At 39.6% G+C, this 16,838-nt stretch overlaps 1 protein-coding gene across 1 annotated transcript; it reads left to right on the forward strand.

Moving 5' to 3' along the window:
• Positions 1-169: 169 nt before the first annotated feature.
• On the forward strand, positions 170-16,542 carry hps5 (HPS5 biogenesis of lysosomal organelles complex 2 subunit 2). The gene is made up of 23 exons (XM_020658945.3): positions 170-307; positions 1,791-1,920; positions 2,568-2,678; positions 3,070-3,134; positions 3,256-3,448; positions 5,314-5,444; positions 5,770-5,988; positions 6,069-6,140; positions 6,293-6,381; positions 6,646-6,824; positions 7,427-7,585; positions 8,028-8,187; positions 10,605-10,722; positions 11,155-11,301; positions 11,415-11,483; positions 11,586-12,172; positions 12,827-12,947; positions 13,039-13,188; positions 13,275-13,394; positions 14,384-14,497; positions 14,577-14,683; positions 15,302-15,593; positions 15,942-16,542. The coding sequence occupies exons 2-23, from the start codon at positions 1,813-1,815 to the stop codon at positions 16,000-16,002; spliced, it is 3,372 nt and encodes a 1,123-aa protein (XP_020514601.2). The 5' UTR covers positions 170-307; positions 1,791-1,812; the 3' UTR covers positions 16,003-16,542.
• The last annotated feature ends 296 nt before the right edge of the window (positions 16,543-16,838 follow it).

The following is a 16,838-nucleotide window of genomic DNA, read 5'->3' on the forward strand; positions in this document are numbered from 1 at the left end:
AATGCAATTAGTTATCAACATCTTTTTCTTTATTTTTTTTTGAGTTTGCTGCGTTTCTTACAGCATGACTTCAGCTGATTAGGATAAAAATGGGAGTTGGTTTCACTTTTAATTACCGCAATCAGTGAAGCAGCTGTTTGGAGAAACCCTCTCGCTGCTTCCAGGAAGTGGCCTCATATCAGCCGAGTGGAGCAGCCCGACCGACGTGATACTCACTGCTGACTTTTTCCTGTCCTGCTTAGAAGAAGAAAATCGCGATGTGAGTTGGAGTCAGTGGGTTGCAGTCAATTCGGAAGCGGTACCACAGGTGAGTCTGTCCCGACTTTTATGTGAGTTTTACTGACAAACCCGGTTAAGTGGACAGAAACATCACCATCGCGCCAGTTAGCATGCTTGCTAATTTGTTCTTGCAAATAATACACGGACTCTTATGCGAGTTTGCAGCTTTATAAAAAATCCCTCAGAATTACAATGTTTTAATAAACTGTTGTATGGATTCAGAATAAGCATTTGGACCGTGCAATTAAATCTCAGGCGTGTAAATGTTTTACCAGCTAGTTTTTTGTTGTTGTTTTTTTTTGATAGAAACGTTAGCATTGGTGTCAGCAGACAGGTCCCGTGATGCAGGCTGCCATACTGGAGCTCAGATTGACCCTTTCACTTGAATGCAGCGCAATAATTAAGCCGATAATATTTTCAAACGAATCAAGTTGTCTTAGCCGGCTGATCGACTCTTTAAAAGTAAATGACCACATTTCTTGTCAGAAACTTGGACGCCTGTGTTAACGCTTTAAGAGTCATGTTTTTTTAATAAATGTAGGCGACTCTTATTTTGAAGGGCATACACATTTACAATACATGTGTTTTTTTTTTTTTTTCCATTTCATGCCACATTTTGGGATGGCCACATTTGTGCACTGACTTGTGCAGGATGGCATGCAGTTTAATGAGAGGCATAATTCCCCCTTTTATCAGCACTTATCATGTTAACTAATAATATTTAAGTATTTAAAGTATGTTACATCACTTCATAAAAAAATCTCAACTTTGAAAAGTAACATAACAGAGTGGCAGTTTTTTTTTTTATTATTAAAATGAATTAAAAAATATTTTTTATTTCTAAAACATCGATGGGAAGTACTACCAAGAGGAAAAGTGCTATATTAAAGTACAAAAATCCAACACAGCTCAAATAGTTTATTTTTTTTATTTTTATTTTTTTTATGAATTCCTGCCTCCAGCAAAGCAATCATCGTTAAAGATTTCAGGTGGAGCTTGAAGTGTTGTACAGGTGTACAATTCTCATGACTGGTCAAAAATCATAGTATATCAAGTTGTATATATGTATGGAAAATCATTGGATTGTAAATATCAAATATAGTATCATAAATGTAGTATAGCAAATTGTATATATAGAGAGATTATAAGGAACACAGGAAGTTAATTTAATAAATATTAATTATTGAGCTGTGGAAAAGGGGTAGGATTAAATAAGTTTTATACTTCTTCCTACTCCTTTTCAGGCATATCAATTGAATATATGTAATTTTCTTTTTCTTTTTTGTGAAATAATTTGAACATTGTTTTTTGCTTATTGTATTTTTGTGCTTTTCATTTTTGTTTTGTATTTTTAATATGTTTGATTTTATTTGATATGTCTGAAATAAATTGAATCAATCAATCAATCAATCAATTTGAGAGGGCACTGAAAGTAACTGATGGCACACAGCTCGTGCCTGATGGTTGGTTACATGTTTTCTTTCTTTGTTGACCGTTTTGTTCTCTCCCAGTTCTAGCGGATCACCAGTGAAGATGCCAGTTGTACCAGTTGTGCCAGATAACTACAGTCATGTACTGGCAGAATTTGACTGCCTGGATCCACTTTTGTCTGCTCTCCGGTTAGACTCTGGTAGGCTAAAGGTAGGTCATTTTAATGATAAAATTATACTATTATTTTAAAGGAAGAAGATGTGATTTATCCTTATTTAAACTGTTTTGGGACCTGTACCTCATACACTTGCACTAAACTTCAGATCAAAACCTTAAGCCTGATTTAAACTTCCTTTGTTATGTCTGCCGTAGTGGTCTACGTCAATGCAAACATGACATACCTCTGCGCCTGTATGACTGCGTAGCTCTGCAATACTCTGCTGAACAAACGCTAGTTGGCAGTATCATTTCTATGCTAGTTAGTTCACCACATCCTCTGCTTGTTTGTGTACAGGAGACCATGGTGGCTGAAACCAGGCGTATAATGTTGGAGCTAATTATTAAGCAGAAGTTGATTATACTGCAAATATTGGCTTCTAGCGTTCGTTTGAAAATGACGGCGCTACAGGAAATACGAGAGTACCCACTGGACCAATCACAGGGCTTGCGGTCTGCATTGGTTCAACATGTTGTTAAATTTTTGAATAGGTGCACTTCAGGCTACGTACATAGGCTTCTGTGTAGGTAAAGGGCTAAGCAAGCCTATGGCGTATGCTACAGTGTAGATTCGACCCAGAACTATATATCAGACTTTAGAAACCGATACTTTAAAGACAGGTAAATGTTTTGTTTTACAGTGTACCTGTTTGGCAGTGTCAAGGAAGTGGCTAGCCTTAGGAACATCAGCAGGAGGATTGCACCTGATTCAGAGGGAGGGCTGGAAACAAAGGCTCATCCTCACTCACAAGGTAATATGTGAATGGATGCTTATTGTGTACAAATACAGACTGAACTTTAGGTGTGTGTGTGTGTGTGTGTGTGTGTGTGTGTGTGTGTGTGTGTGTGTGTGTGTGTGTGTGTGTGTGTGTGTGTGTGTGTGTGTGTGTGTGTGTGTGTGTGTGTGTGTGTGTGTGTGTGTGTGTGTGTGTGTGTGTGTGTGTGTGTGTGTGTGTGTGTGTGTGTGTGTGTGTGTGTGTGTGTGTGTGTGTGTGTGTGTGTGTGTGTGTGTGTGTGTGTGTGTGTGTGTGTGTGTGTGTGTGTGTGTGTGTGTGTGTGTGTGTGTGTGTGTGTGTGTGTGTGTGTGTGTGTGTGTGTGTGTGTTCTTTATTATCTCATGACCTGTCTTGCTTTGTCTTGTAGGAGGGAGGCATCACTCAGGTGGCATGTTGCCCTCATGATGAAGACTTTATCGCTGTTGCAACAAGGTCTTAATCTCTCCTTAAAATAAAGAAATGCATCATGCACATTTACCCTGAAACAGAAATGCAACCCTGGTCGTCTGGTGTGTTGCCTGTATTCTTTACTGTGTTTGCTGCTCTGCTCCAGTCAGGGTCTGGTTGTTGTATGGGAGCTGCAGCTCGAGCGACGAGGTCCTCCAGAGCGGGTCAGTGTGTCCTGGGAGCACAGAGGTCAGCCTGTTACTGCACTCTGCTGGGACACCAGCGCACTCAGAGTTTTTGTCGGGGATGCAGGCGGCAAGGTGTCCTTTCTCCGTGCAGGATCCTCCAAGTTGGGCAAGGTAATTACTACCTACGGGGAAATCATTTGTTTCAAGTTCTATTGTGTAAAAAGAAAATAGAGTTTAAAAGTGTAAGCACTTTCAACACAGACTAGGGATTTTATATAGTCTCCATAATTGTTCAAATCAGCAGGCCTTAATTGAAGCCTGATGCCAGGGAAATTAATTCTATGATCCTATCTTTCCAGATAATAATCACAGTCCACAAGCATAGAGACATTTATGCAGCTGACTACGGATCTATTTTTCACAAGTTTAATAAGTAACGTCTTCCTCTTCAGAGTTCAAAGACTTTATATATGGATTGAGAATTACTCAATTTAATGTGTTAAAATGTAAAACAATCAGATGGTGAAACACATCTTGAAGACTTCTGAGAAGGGCAAGGGAGAAAAGATTATAAAGCAAAGTAGAAAAAATGTCAGCTTAACTAAGGATGCCTTTGTCTGTCAAAGCACTTGTGAACATCTGCATTTAAAGGTGCTATATAAAAGTTTTTATTATGAGGCTGTTTTTCTGTGTAGGAGGTGACTTGGTGAGCAGGTACATTCTGCCTCATTTGGTATTTGTTTCTTTTTAAAGTAGAGGTTCCTCCGAAACTGAAATGCCCTGCCTCTCTATTAGATTTAAAGTGATCTTAAAACATATTTTTTGCTTTAGACAATAGGTTTTAAGTAATGCAAACATCAAGTTTGTTGTAGTAGATATATAAGATATATAAAGTGTGTGTGTCTGATATACCAACTTCCTGTTTGTTGTTGAATAAAGCAGGGTCCGAGTTGTTTATGTCTCCTAACCGGTTGGCCCAGAATTCGTCAGCACTTATCACTTGACTCACCACAAGATCTTTATATAACTGAAAAAGAACTGGATCTTCTTGAAGCATCCTACAGTCAGAAATCAAAACACATCATCAATAGGTTGTGATTTAGATTTAAACAACTTAAACTTGAACTCAACTTAAACTTTGTGTTCAGAGTATCTAACATGATTAACTATTTTTCAGAGTAGTTGGGAATTAATTAGATGACAAATTATCAAGTAATAATTGTGATTACAAAAGAGGCGGTGGTTTCAGAATACCACTCTCGAGACCTCAGTGATGTTTGAACCTTATATTCTGGTTATAAAGGATATGCAGACGCCACAGGTTGTCCGCTAAGAACATGGAATGACGGTAATCCAGTCCGACACACGCTCTCTCTTTGAGATGCCACTCGTGTATTGAAGAATAATTCTATGAGTATGTTTGTGTGTGGTAGTGTGAAGTGGTTTAGTCTCATGGACACACAGAAGCTAAAAGGATGAAATAAGCAGTCCAGAGAACCGAGGTGAGGGGTGGAGTTGTCTTCTCTGTGTGATGTCTGAGGTCAGTGATAGGTGCAGAAGGGGGGCGTTGTTAATGCGCATTGGCTGTTCAGTGAAAATGGATGTGTGGTGTGGGTGTCTTCAATGAAAACAATGGATAGTGGGTAATCTTCTGCACAGTGATTCCAATTAAACTTTTAGGGTGGCCACTTGCTCATTAGATAAAGCAGGCTAAAATACAATGCACAATTGTTTAGTGCCCTTTTGAATCAGGATGGGGATCATGGGATTGCGTGCGTGCGTGCGTGCGTGCGTGCGTGCGTGCGTGCGTGCGTGCGTGCGTGCGTGCGTGCGTGCGCGCACTAGCTTTTTTCTGAAATAGTACATGTGACATGTTTATTTATTTCATCACAGAAAAGTTATTGTTTTTTTAAAATCTTTTATGCATTAAAGGAAGATGACTCTTCTGGCTTTTTTCTAGTCCTCATTATTTTGCCTATTCTTATTTATAGCCACGCTCGATTATGTTTTGAAATCTTTTTTTAATTGTTGTGTAGGGGTCAGCATTCGTCATGTTCCCTGTGCAGACCGTCACCACAGTGGACTCCAGGGTTGTTCAACTCGGTTACCAAGATGGCCGCCTGAACATCTCTTCCCTGAGCCGCTGCTACCTCTGTGACACAGAGAGGTGAGTAGCACCATGGCTTCATATTCTGTAGATGTCTTTTAAGGAGAGAGACTCAGGACCTCGTTAGTGGCACATTTTGGGGAAACAGGACTATTTGTTGTGAAGTGGTTTTTGCGTATGATCCTTATCCACAGGATAAGTGGGTAATGAAAGTTAATGAAATGTTTTTCTCTTTCAACTACTGTTACAAAGGTAACAACAAACAATTTTTCAACTAATGCATGAAGAAAAATTAAATTGGGTTATCAAAGCAGCTCTGTCAAAATATTTCTCTGTGGACATTTGTCAGTTGGGTTTGAATGTTTCCATCTTTATCTGCCTTCAGGGAGAAGTTCTGGCGAGTGGGATACAAGGAGCGGGATGGGGAGTATGGAGCTTGTTTTTTCCCTCAAAACAGGGGGTTATTAGTCGGACAGCCCCCCCTGCTGTACTGTGCCCGCCCTGGATCACGAATATGGGAGGCAACTTTTAATGGCGAGGTTCTTAGCACACATCAGTTCAAGCAGCTGCTGGCCTGTCCTCCTCTACCTCTCATCACTTACAGGTACTCGTTTTTCCTGCTACAAAATCTCCTTCTTAAAGGTCGAACTCCTATTTTATCTTTTGTTCCTCTGTTACCTTCAGAAATGAGCCTCATTACAACCCAGCGCCGAAGACCCCCCAGTCCATCGCATTCCCTAAACTTCTATATTTGGGGTAACGTTAGATAAGATTTAAATATTTATTATTTTTAGGCTTGTCACACAAATTATTTTGATTCTAATTATATTGATTATACACATGCTTTGTTCTGAATTAAATGCACATGGTATCATAGTTGTATAATAAAACTTGATTTGTTTGTATAGAGACCAAAACTTGCTGACCTGGACTGATTCAGCTATTTACATCTTCACACCTCAGAATGGACAAGTGCTCCTTTGGACTGAAATCAAAGGTGCACATTCTTTATCTTCTTCTCAAAAATACCAGCAGCAATAGTAGTAAAGAAAACCTTTTTATAAAAGAAACACACTGAATCTTAAAATGTGTTATCATGGGTTTAAGAAAATACAATTATAGAAATCATTTCAGCAGTCCAATGATCTGTTATCATTCCTAAGATCATAATATGTCATCATTTTAGAGTTGATAATCAACACATTTAGTTTCTGTTTGTTTAACTATAAATTGATTGGAACCTGTTTTCTTTTTTTCTAAGACTTGGTTGATATCGCAGTCTACCGAAATGAGCTCTTCTGTCTCCACGGCAGTGGACGCCTGTCCCACCTCTCCCTGTTATCCGCTGAACGATGTGTTGAACGGCTGCTCCGGAGGGAGTCCTGGTCTCTGGCTGCTGTAGTTTGCTGTATGTTCCAGCACATCATCACCACCAGCAGGGTGAGATGGCAGCTACTGCTGAGATAACTGATCTCAAGTCTGTGTAATATTTACAGTCTATGGTACAGTGTAACACCAGATTCCAGTCCTATCTGGACTATTATATTTACATAATACTCTGACTTTTATGTTCTGAAAATTGAAAGGCCTGAGAACAGAAACACAAAAAACTGTAGTATACCTTCAGCACAAGGGTAACAAGCCCATAATTAGGCAGGCTTTACAATCCTCAGTGGGTTGACTAATGTGACGAGACTAGTTGCGATGGGTTTGTAGGATTCCAAATATATAAATCTAACTTGAAGATTGACAAAGAAAGAGACAACTCTTTGGCGTAAAAATTGATTTTTTTAAATTTGAAGACATAACTTGGGCCAGATGACTTTCTGCACCCGGTGAAGCTGCGTAACATGAGACAAGCAATGTCACGGATAATGATACAGCCTGTCTTTACGTCACAATCTATAATGAATAATATCTGCGGAGATGTACACTCTGCTTCTTGCTCGGTCACTCTATAACCTTAGTGTCTGTGTTCTGTGTGTGCTGAGATCAACTGAAGAATTAATAAAAACCTTTTTCATCATTCCTCTATAATTAAGGCCAGGAAATCAATTCCTATCGACCGCCTTGAACATCTTCGGTCGCAGCTCAGTTCCAGCACACACCTTGAGCTGATAGGCCAGATGGAGGAAGTCATCACTAAACTAGAGCCGCTAGACTCCGCCTCCAGCAGCCGTAGAAGTAGCATCTCCTCACATGTAAGTACTTCAACTCTTCTACGAGGTAAAGCAGACCAGAGTACCTCTATTTTTTTGTACTTTTGTATCTACCTAACCCATTATATGCTGTTGCTATGGATACCATTAAGTTAGTGAACAGCAGGTATCTCAGTGGTATTACAGTAAGGCGGGTTGTTTGGTGAGGGAAAAGCAGGTTTTAACAATGGAACTAAAATGTTGTAAAGTCGGCAAATATGACAAACTTTTGACAACCCAAGAGAGCAGCACTGCATGTTAATTAATAACACATGATACTTGTACATCATGGTTTTTCTTTTTTTCTTTCTGTACTGTCTTATTTAGAAGCTAAGAGTAGTTGTGGACAGCAATCCCTTTTTAATAAATGTTTCTAATTCTACACACATGACCACTGAACGCACTCATATTGAATATGTTCTAATCCAGGAGAGTTCTAATCCAGGAGAGCTTCAACGTCCTGGACTGTGGAATCTACCGGGTGATCAGTCGCAGGGGAAGCCAGTCCGATGAGGAGACGAGCTCCATCATCAATCCCTCCATGTCTGAGGAGGAGCGGCTCAAAGAGTTCAGCTTTGTGCATGATGAAGATCAAGTGGATCATGGTAAGAGATCATCGACCATCAGAAGATCAAGTACCTTCAGTAAAAAGAATGGCCGCTGTCTTAAAGCAACAATATGTATTGGTGTGCTTTAACTCCCATGAAAGCTCTTTGACTGCAACTGCATTGTTGTAAGACACATAGCGTTACGCCTACTCTTCTTAGACAACGTGCGTTTGATTACAAGCAGTGGATGTGACAAGCCGAAAAAGCCCTGTCGACTGACATGTTAGAGTAATCTTCCCGGATTTTGCGCAAATATGACAATGCAAGCGTCTTCAGCCCCCTGTTCGCATGTGGAGTATGCGTTGGGTTTTCAACTGTTACCATGATATCTGTGGGCCGTGGCTACATTGGCAAGGGTAATTTATTTTACTAGTTGCGATGGGTTTGTAGGATTCCAAATGTATAAATCTAACTTGAAGATTGACAAAGAAAGAGACAACTCTTTGGCGTAAAAATTGATTTTTTTAAATTTGAAGACATAACTTGGGCCAGATGACTTTCTGCACCCGGTGAAGCTGCGTAACATGAGACAAGCAATGTCACGGATAATGATACAGCCTGTCTTTACGTCACAATCTATAATGAATAATATCTGCGGAGATGTACACTCTGCTTCTTGCTCGGTCACTCGCTTTTATTCTTCTTAGCTTCATCCATCACGGTCCTCTTCCTCTTAGCCTCAGCCTATGTATCAAACAATACCGAGACAGGTTTATTTTTATTTTTTTAAAGATTCATTTTTGGGCTTTTTTTTTTCTGTGTCTTTGTATTTTAGAGAGACAGGACAGTGGATAGAGTCTGAAATCAGGGAGTGAGAGAGAGAGTAGGGAATGACACGCAGGAAAGAGCCACAGGTCGGATTTGAACCTGGGCTGCCCATCTGGAAGACTACAGCTTCCATACATGGGGAACGCGCGCACTAACCACTGCGCCACAAGCGTCCCCAAAAAAGTTTTCAAACTGATTTGATAACTGAAGGCTTGTGTGTGAACTAGTGCTGTAAAGCTGTGCGCACTTCTCGTGAGGTGACCTCAGCCCGCTACCAAAGTTACAAACTGCAGTAAACAGACGATGAGGCCATGCTGCGGACGTGGGAGATACACCACTCTCCCTGTTGAAAGTTATTGTGCCATTAAATCGTCCTTTGAAACTACAATTTGAAGGTGGAAAAGTTACATATTGTTGCTTTAAAAGGTTGTTAAACAATTATTTTGTCTATAAAGACTCCTTAGTTTAAATGTACCTTTTATTTCAACTAATAACATGATTCATAAATATTATTACAATTTTCAAAATGATTCATATTTTTGCTTTACTGAACCCGAGACATCAAGTCAAGCAGAAAGATGATTATATATACTTATAATATAAAGAAATCATGTAGACAGCTGCAGAGATTTCTCTTGGTAATAATATTGTTTGATAAGAGCTAAATGACCCTAACAGTCTTATTTCACTCTAAATAAAATCCAGTTTTCTAGTCTCTTGTTTACCAAAGAAATTCACCTACACTTTGTTTCTCTCTCATTAATATGAATAGAGAAACACAGTATTCTTAAAGGTCCAGTTGTGATATCTATTTATCCATAAATGATGTACACAGGGTTCTGCTGTAGAGAACAGATTCAAATGTATTTTATTTATGATGTTTCCCTTTTTAAGGACATAGTGTTTTTTATCTGTTCTCAGTCAAACTTAAACTCTAGACCAGCAGACATTTATCCAATCACATGAAACCAGAAAGAAGCATATTAATGCTAAATTATTAATATTCATTAATGTTACTCTTCATCTTCGTTTCTTACTGTGTGTGCATGTGTGTGCGTGTAGCAAGATCAAATTCCTCCTCTGACTTTCCTGATTTCAGTGTGAAAAGAGAGTAAAATTATTTTGTACTCTTTTTAAGTTACAAAAAGTAATACACAAGAAACCTGGTGGAAAAATGCCGAAAAAGACAATTGAGTTATCGAGCATCCAAAGATTTATCAAGACATATATGTGACAATAATTTTACTCTTTAACTTGATCTGTTTCTCATAATGATCACGTGTATACATGTTTTTATTGACCTCTCGTATGTTTGCATAAAAATGATTCTGCCGCTGCTTTGAAGGAAAAGTTGAATCATTGAATGGAGTGTTGCTTTGTCATACAACTTGATTTACCTTTAAAGCTTTGCAAATACAATCTTTTAATATTAAATTTCTTGTCTGTTCCATTGTATCACACACACATCCCCATTATGTTTTGTTTGATGTGCATTATGCTGTATTTAATTTTTACATTTCTCTATAGTGGTGTCTGGCACTTTTGCTCCATCTGCTTGCACTTTGTCATCTGCCGCTCATCATTCCACCTCAGTGCTCCATCCATCTGTGTTTTTCCTCTGGCTTTTGCCCCCCATCTTTATTCAGATCCACAGAGCAGTGAGCGTTTGGAGGCTGAGCGATCTGAGCAAGGCCTGCAGTTCCACCTCCCCCTCTCATTCCGCCCCAAACCCCCTCGTATGGCACTGCAGGCTGTCAAAGACAGGTGAACATCTACAGAACTTCCAGAAAGACACGCTCAAGGCGTCCCATAGTAGAATGTATCACAGCAGCTCTTGTCATATACAGTACATGCACAAAACTGTAACCTGCAGAGATTTAGCACCAATCACACTGTGTGGATTGTACTTCTTCAATTTCTGTTTTTATAGGAGTGAAACCCCTTATAATAACTTATCAATCAAGCGCAGCTGTGCTTTTAGACAGCCTACTTCCTCTTTACAAGGAGGACCCACATCTATTTTTGAGTATTCATACCGTCTGTGTAGACGCATGTGACATTTCATTTTCAACATCACATTTTCCACTGTTTGTGGTTCTGTCTGCCTCTCTGGTTGTTAAGACTGTAAAGCTATCTGATGCAATCCACTCCTGTAAGGTTGCTTTACTTTTATTTTTTTATTTTTTTTTTTCTTAGTGTTTCTAGTTTTGTTAAGAAGACAACAGAGAAGATCAACACCCTCCAGATGAACTCGGAGCTCTGGCAACGTCCTGAATTTAGAGAGGGTGGACAGGCTGAAATGTCAGCTACCACAGCGCCCTACTCAGAGGAGATCGAGAATGAGTAAGTACCGATCTACCTAAAAAAACTATTTCTACTGAGAACTATTTCTACAGTAGAAGTTATTGACTTAAAGTAAATCAGATGAAACTAGTTGATAAAATGTGTTGTCACAGAGTTTATGATGACATGCCGAACGCAGAAGCTGACATGCAGGAACTCCGATCTGCAACAGAGAGAGCTATGTAAGTTTTCCACCACATTTTGTAAGGTTCAAACAACATGTTCCCCATATTAAACACTGTAAACTGAATTTGAATTAGCATCTTGTGTTTTTCCAACACAAGATCTCAAATCCAGGATCCCTGGGTGCTCCTGGATCCAGTCTGCCTGGGGGAATCTCTGCTGGAGTGGCTGCCTGTGCTGGAGAGAATACTGGGACCCGTAGAGCTGGGGCTACTTGCTGTGGGTGACTCAAACGTTGATGGAGCAGGAGAGGAGAGGTGGGTTAGAGATTATCTGAACACGAGCTCAGAGCAACAAGAAGAGTCGTCCGGCATGCCAGCAGAACCAACAGAGAGCGTTACAGAGGAGAAGACAGAAGAACCACCGCAGATCGGAGAAAAAGAGGACCTGTGTGAATCTGCTGAGAATGGGGTCGAGGTTATAAACGGGACCACTTTTCCAGAGCCGGTGCGAGTAGTGACTCCTGAGCCTATACCGTCAGATCTCCTGGCGAACCTTACCCAGCTGGCAACGCTCTACACAGAGCTGAGCTGTTTTAGGAAGCAGGAGAATGAACAAGGTTTAGGATGCACAACTTTCCTGCGGCGCTACTTCTTCTTGCTGGACCAAGAGCGAGTGAGGAGAATGTGTCTGCTGTGTTATCAGGAGAAGCCGGAGGTGCAGAGCTCCTTCACTGAGGCCATGCTAGGTCAGAAGCTTCTCCTTAGATCAATAGATCACTTCTTCATTTTAGTTCTGGATAAAGAAAAGAATCATTTGAACAAGGAAAAAAAGGTCAATTTGACTGGCACAAAATAAAAAAAGTAGGGAAGTCTACAAATAAGTTAGTAAACTGTATATATTTCACACTTAGATTATATTTTCACTGATAAATCGAGAAAGTTTTTCCTGTTTTAAAATGAAATCGGATCCATTTCAATGAAAAAACATCTCCTAACTGTTTTTTTTAAATATATCATTTTCAGTCTTAAAGTATAAGTTGTTATACATTATTATTACCTGTTGGTTCCTTAAAACCAGGTTTTTGTCAGATCCCTGACCTTAAAATAAAATAAAGTGAAGATAAAATATGGATAGGTGGTTAAATTAATAATTTGCCAAATCCCTTTCTTTCTAGACATTTTTACATTGAAATAAGATACTATACTCGTCTCCTAAATGGTTTTCATGATAAAAGTTGCACATCGTCTGTCTTCTCTCCAAGAACCTTTGTTGTTCAATCTAAAGTTACAAAAAGCTTGCCGTTTCATAGAATTTGTATGCATGCGATACCTTTCTTGATCCTGTTCATCCACTTACTTGAACTTACCAAACTAAATAGACTGTTTGTCATTCTCTGTAGATCTCACTCAGTCCAGTAAGGTGGTGGAGGTTATTCAGAGAGGGGATTTGCTGAGATCACTACGAAGTCTGAGAGAGCTGCAGCCCTGGAGTGCACCTCCTCTCCTCGCTCACTTACACAGGTCTGTACACACACGTCTCTGACATGTTCATCAAATACAAAACAGAATTGTGAAGGACCTTGTGAAGTAAGTTTACTGTGATGTTATCCAGGCTGTATGAGAAACACGGGGAGGCAGCTGTGCGCTCCTTTTCCCAGTTTTATCCTACAATAACTCCTGCTGATGTAATGACCATGGCTCAGCAGAGTCACTTCCTGGCATATCTGGACAATCTGGTCCAATCTCGGACTGAGGAGCACAGGTAAATCTCCAGCTTAATTATCAAATAAAAGACAAGAAAGACATTGGGCTCTCCACGATTAATTTGACTCTCATCTCCTCCTCTAGGTTGTCATTTTTGCAGTCCCTCCTTGAACCAGAATCACTGAGACAGGATTGGTTGGAGCTGGCATTAACTCATGACGCCCCTCAACACTCTGACACCCTGACTCCGGATGGACAGCCCAGGTCTGGTTCTGTTTGTGGTGAAACATGCAAAATAACATTGATTTTTCTTTTAATCAATAGCTTAAACTTAACCTCAGTTAGTATTCATTTTGAGACTAATAAGAAATAAACAAAACTAAGCTGGCATGGTTGGGAGCTTAGATAATTAGCGGGCTATTGCACTATTCAGTGTGGTATCTAAGGTCCAGGAGATGATTCTTTTAGATTGGTTATCTGAATACATTGAAACCACAGGCAATCAGTTTGGCTTCAAAGCTAAGCATGGAACTGGTTTTAATATTTATGATTTGAAAGTGGTTGTTGCGGTCTATAGAAGGAAACATTAATCTGTCCTGATAAGATTTGTCCTTGCCGCTTAGGCTTTGGACCATGTCAAGCATCAAACGTTTTTTATGAAACTAAGTAAAACGGTGTACCTGACAAGCAAATGCTCTACTGTATGTGTTCACACCATGTCAAGACAATTCTCTTTAGAGTTTATTGCACTCCTCATTATAATTGCCCCTCTGCTGGCCGAGTATCAAAATGCAAACTTAGAGTTGCTTCTGATAATTCTGAGGATACTATTACAAAAACTTTAATGGGCTTGTGCAAGTGAATTGTTTCTCAGGCAACACTTTCCGGGGTTTTACGAGAAATGTACAAATTGATCTGGCGACTGAAAGATTCTCAGAACTCAGACTTTAATGCTGTTACCACTCATCCCTGTGGAGACACTGGTAAAGTATTTTTAAAGATATTTTTGAGCCATTTTTGCCTTTTTATTAAATAGGACAGCTGAAGAGAGATGGGCAATGTTGGGAGGAGAGAGTGGGGGGGTGACATGCAGCAAAGGGCAAAGGTCGGATTCGGACCCAAGGCCCCTGTGACGGGGACTACAGCCTCTGCACATGGGGCGACACCTGAGTCTCAATAAAGATGATGATGATGATATTCCGCCCACAATAAGTTAACAGAATGAATTGTGAACTTGTGTGACTCTGCTGCAGGTGGCATTCCCATTGTTTCAGTTGGGGTTATGGACGCCTTCTGTCTCTTCTCATTGGTCTCCCTGCGGACTTTTCCTCCAAGCAAAAGATGGCAGAGACTTGCCGCAGTCATGGGTAATTCTAATTGTGTTGCATCAAAGGGAATTGTGGATTTGCATTTTCATGTATAACCCTCTTTATAATGTGTGTGCAGCTACTGGATGGGCTACCTCTACCTCTGCCGTGAGCTGCAGCATCGCACAGACGCCTTCTCAACCATCTGTCAACTAGATGACATCAGTCTGCTCGAGGGACCTGACGGTAATACTCGAGCAGAGTTCCTTTATATGGATGATGTTTGTCAGGGTTTCAACCGATCAGTTAATATTTATTTGTATTGCGCCGACTCATAACAAATGTTATCTCAACACACTACAAAAAGAGCAAGTCTAGACTGTACTCTTTATTATTCTATTATTTACAAAGACCCAACATTAATCCACCATTAGCTAAGCACTAAGTAATGTTAAGCAAAGTAGCAGTGGCAAAAAAAAAAAAAAAGTGCATCCCTATTTATAGGCCAATCATAGCATTCTTTGTTTTGAAATAATGGGATTGGCTAGTACCAGAGTATCCTCAACCTGTTCAGTGTGGCATAACTGACAGAGCAGAAATATGTTTAAAATAACATTACCCAAATATTACTCAATTGCAAAGTTCTTTAAGTGCTCTAAGGAATAATCATCCTAAATATGTATTTGTGTGAAAATCTTGTGGATAAGGAGGGGTGGTAGTGTAGTCAACTTAATGTCTCCATTCTGATTAAAGGCTTCTCATGGCATAGAAAAACATACACAAATAAGGTACCAGTTACAGGTACTGATATAACACACATATCATTATTGGTAAGAAATACCCATCCATCGTGACATCTTTCAGGTGTTGAGCCCCAGACTCTAGAAGAGTGGAAGCTCTTGATCCAGTTATGTCAGCGGAGCAGCAGTGAGGTGGACTCTGAGCAGGTCACAGGGGTGAACGGCAGCGGCTTGGCAAACGGCTCAGCAGACTGCGGTGGAAAGATCAGCCCAGAGAGCCTGACCCTGATGCTGGCTCGGACAGCCGGGCCCGACCGCACCATGGCCGTCCTGGAAGAGTGTGGCGTGCAGCTGGCCCTCTCGCCACACTCCAAACTGGTGTGTGAGCTGCTGAGAGTCGCTGAGAAGAGACAGAGGTGGGTCAGGGTATCAAACCTTTAGAAGAAAAATATTGAGAAGGATTATGAAATCAACAAAACATGTATGCAATCTTTTTTTATTGTTGCTTATGATAACAGTAGTGAGATTTTTCCATGTCAGGAAAAGTTTATGATTTTTAGATTTAATTACTCTGGAATTTTCTATTTTACTGAAACTAGATCCAAGTGTTTGTTTTCCAATGTCATTAAGAAATACTTTTTTTTTTTTTTTTTTGGTTCTGTCAGTGCTCAACAAGTGTTTTTACTTTACCTTTAAAGAGCTATACAAATACTGTTTGGTGATGCTACAGTACTTTTTAAACAGTATTTTGGTTTCTGTTTCAGAGCAATGATCCAGACGATGCTGGAGCGCTGCGATCGTTTCCTTTGGTCTCAGCACGCCTGATAAAGATCTCTGCTGTGTATCCAGCTGCTCCCACACCAAACAAGATAACTAACACTGTATGTAGGTCTCCTGCTGCTGATGATGCTGTGACTTAATTTATGCACTATAATCTTTGTCAAAGCTTCCAAAGGAAGAATCTAACCTTGTGAAAACAGTATTATCTTTGTAACTATACTTTCACTTTGCTTTACAAATAATATTCTAATGTTATTTTCATGATCTAATTTTACTTGCGAATTGTATTAAAATTCACATTTATTTGCAGGTTATCATTACAAAACAGTTTTTAATGATTCAGGTCAAAAGCCTTTTTTTAATGCATGACTATAGTTACTTGAAATGTCATAACAAGTGAATGTGTTGTGAATAAAAGGCAATAATCATAAAAGTCATATCTGGTTAATGAATAACTGGCCCCCGTGTATTCATGTTAACACTGGTCCTTATAAAGAACACAGGACATGTATGAGGGGTCTCTTATCTAACCTGTTTTTCTTTATAAAAAAAAATATATAAACCATAATAAAAATGTTTTTTTTAGCCATTTTGTCTTTGTTTTATTTTACAAACAAAATCCATTTGCCACAAAAATCCCAGAAAACATGCATACAGTTTTGTATACCTGCTGACTAAAATAATCCTGGTACTAGAATACAAGGCCTGTTAGTGAAATTATACATTGAAAAATGGAAATAAAATATCCTGGTGCAGGGAGACCATTTCGGATGACAAGAAACAGCTTGTAAACCGACCCACAATGCACCAGTAACTATGGCAAATGTTTGTTTTTTTCCTCAGTAGAACATTTAAAAAAAAAAAAAAAAAAAAAAAAAAAG

The sequence above is a fragment of the Labrus bergylta genome, chromosome 7 (genome assembly GCF_963930695.1).
Source record: "Labrus bergylta chromosome 7, fLabBer1.1, whole genome shotgun sequence".
NCBI lineage: Eukaryota > Metazoa > Chordata > Actinopteri > Labriformes > Labridae > Labrus > Labrus bergylta.

Excerpts from the sequence above, each read along its gene's own strand:
- hps5 (XM_020658945.3), top strand. The coding sequence starts at position 1,813 with ATGCCAGTTGTACCAGTTGTGCCAGATAACTACAGTCATGTACTGGCA. Across the intron at positions 3,449-5,313 it reads GATCCTCCAAGTTGGGCAAG|GGGTCAGCATTCGTCATGTT; the intron begins GTAATTACTACC and ends ATTGTTGTGTAG. Across the intron at positions 13,395-14,383 it reads ACTCCGGATGGACAGCCCAG|GTGGCATTCCCATTGTTTCA; the intron begins GTCTGGTTCTGT and ends ACTCTGCTGCAG.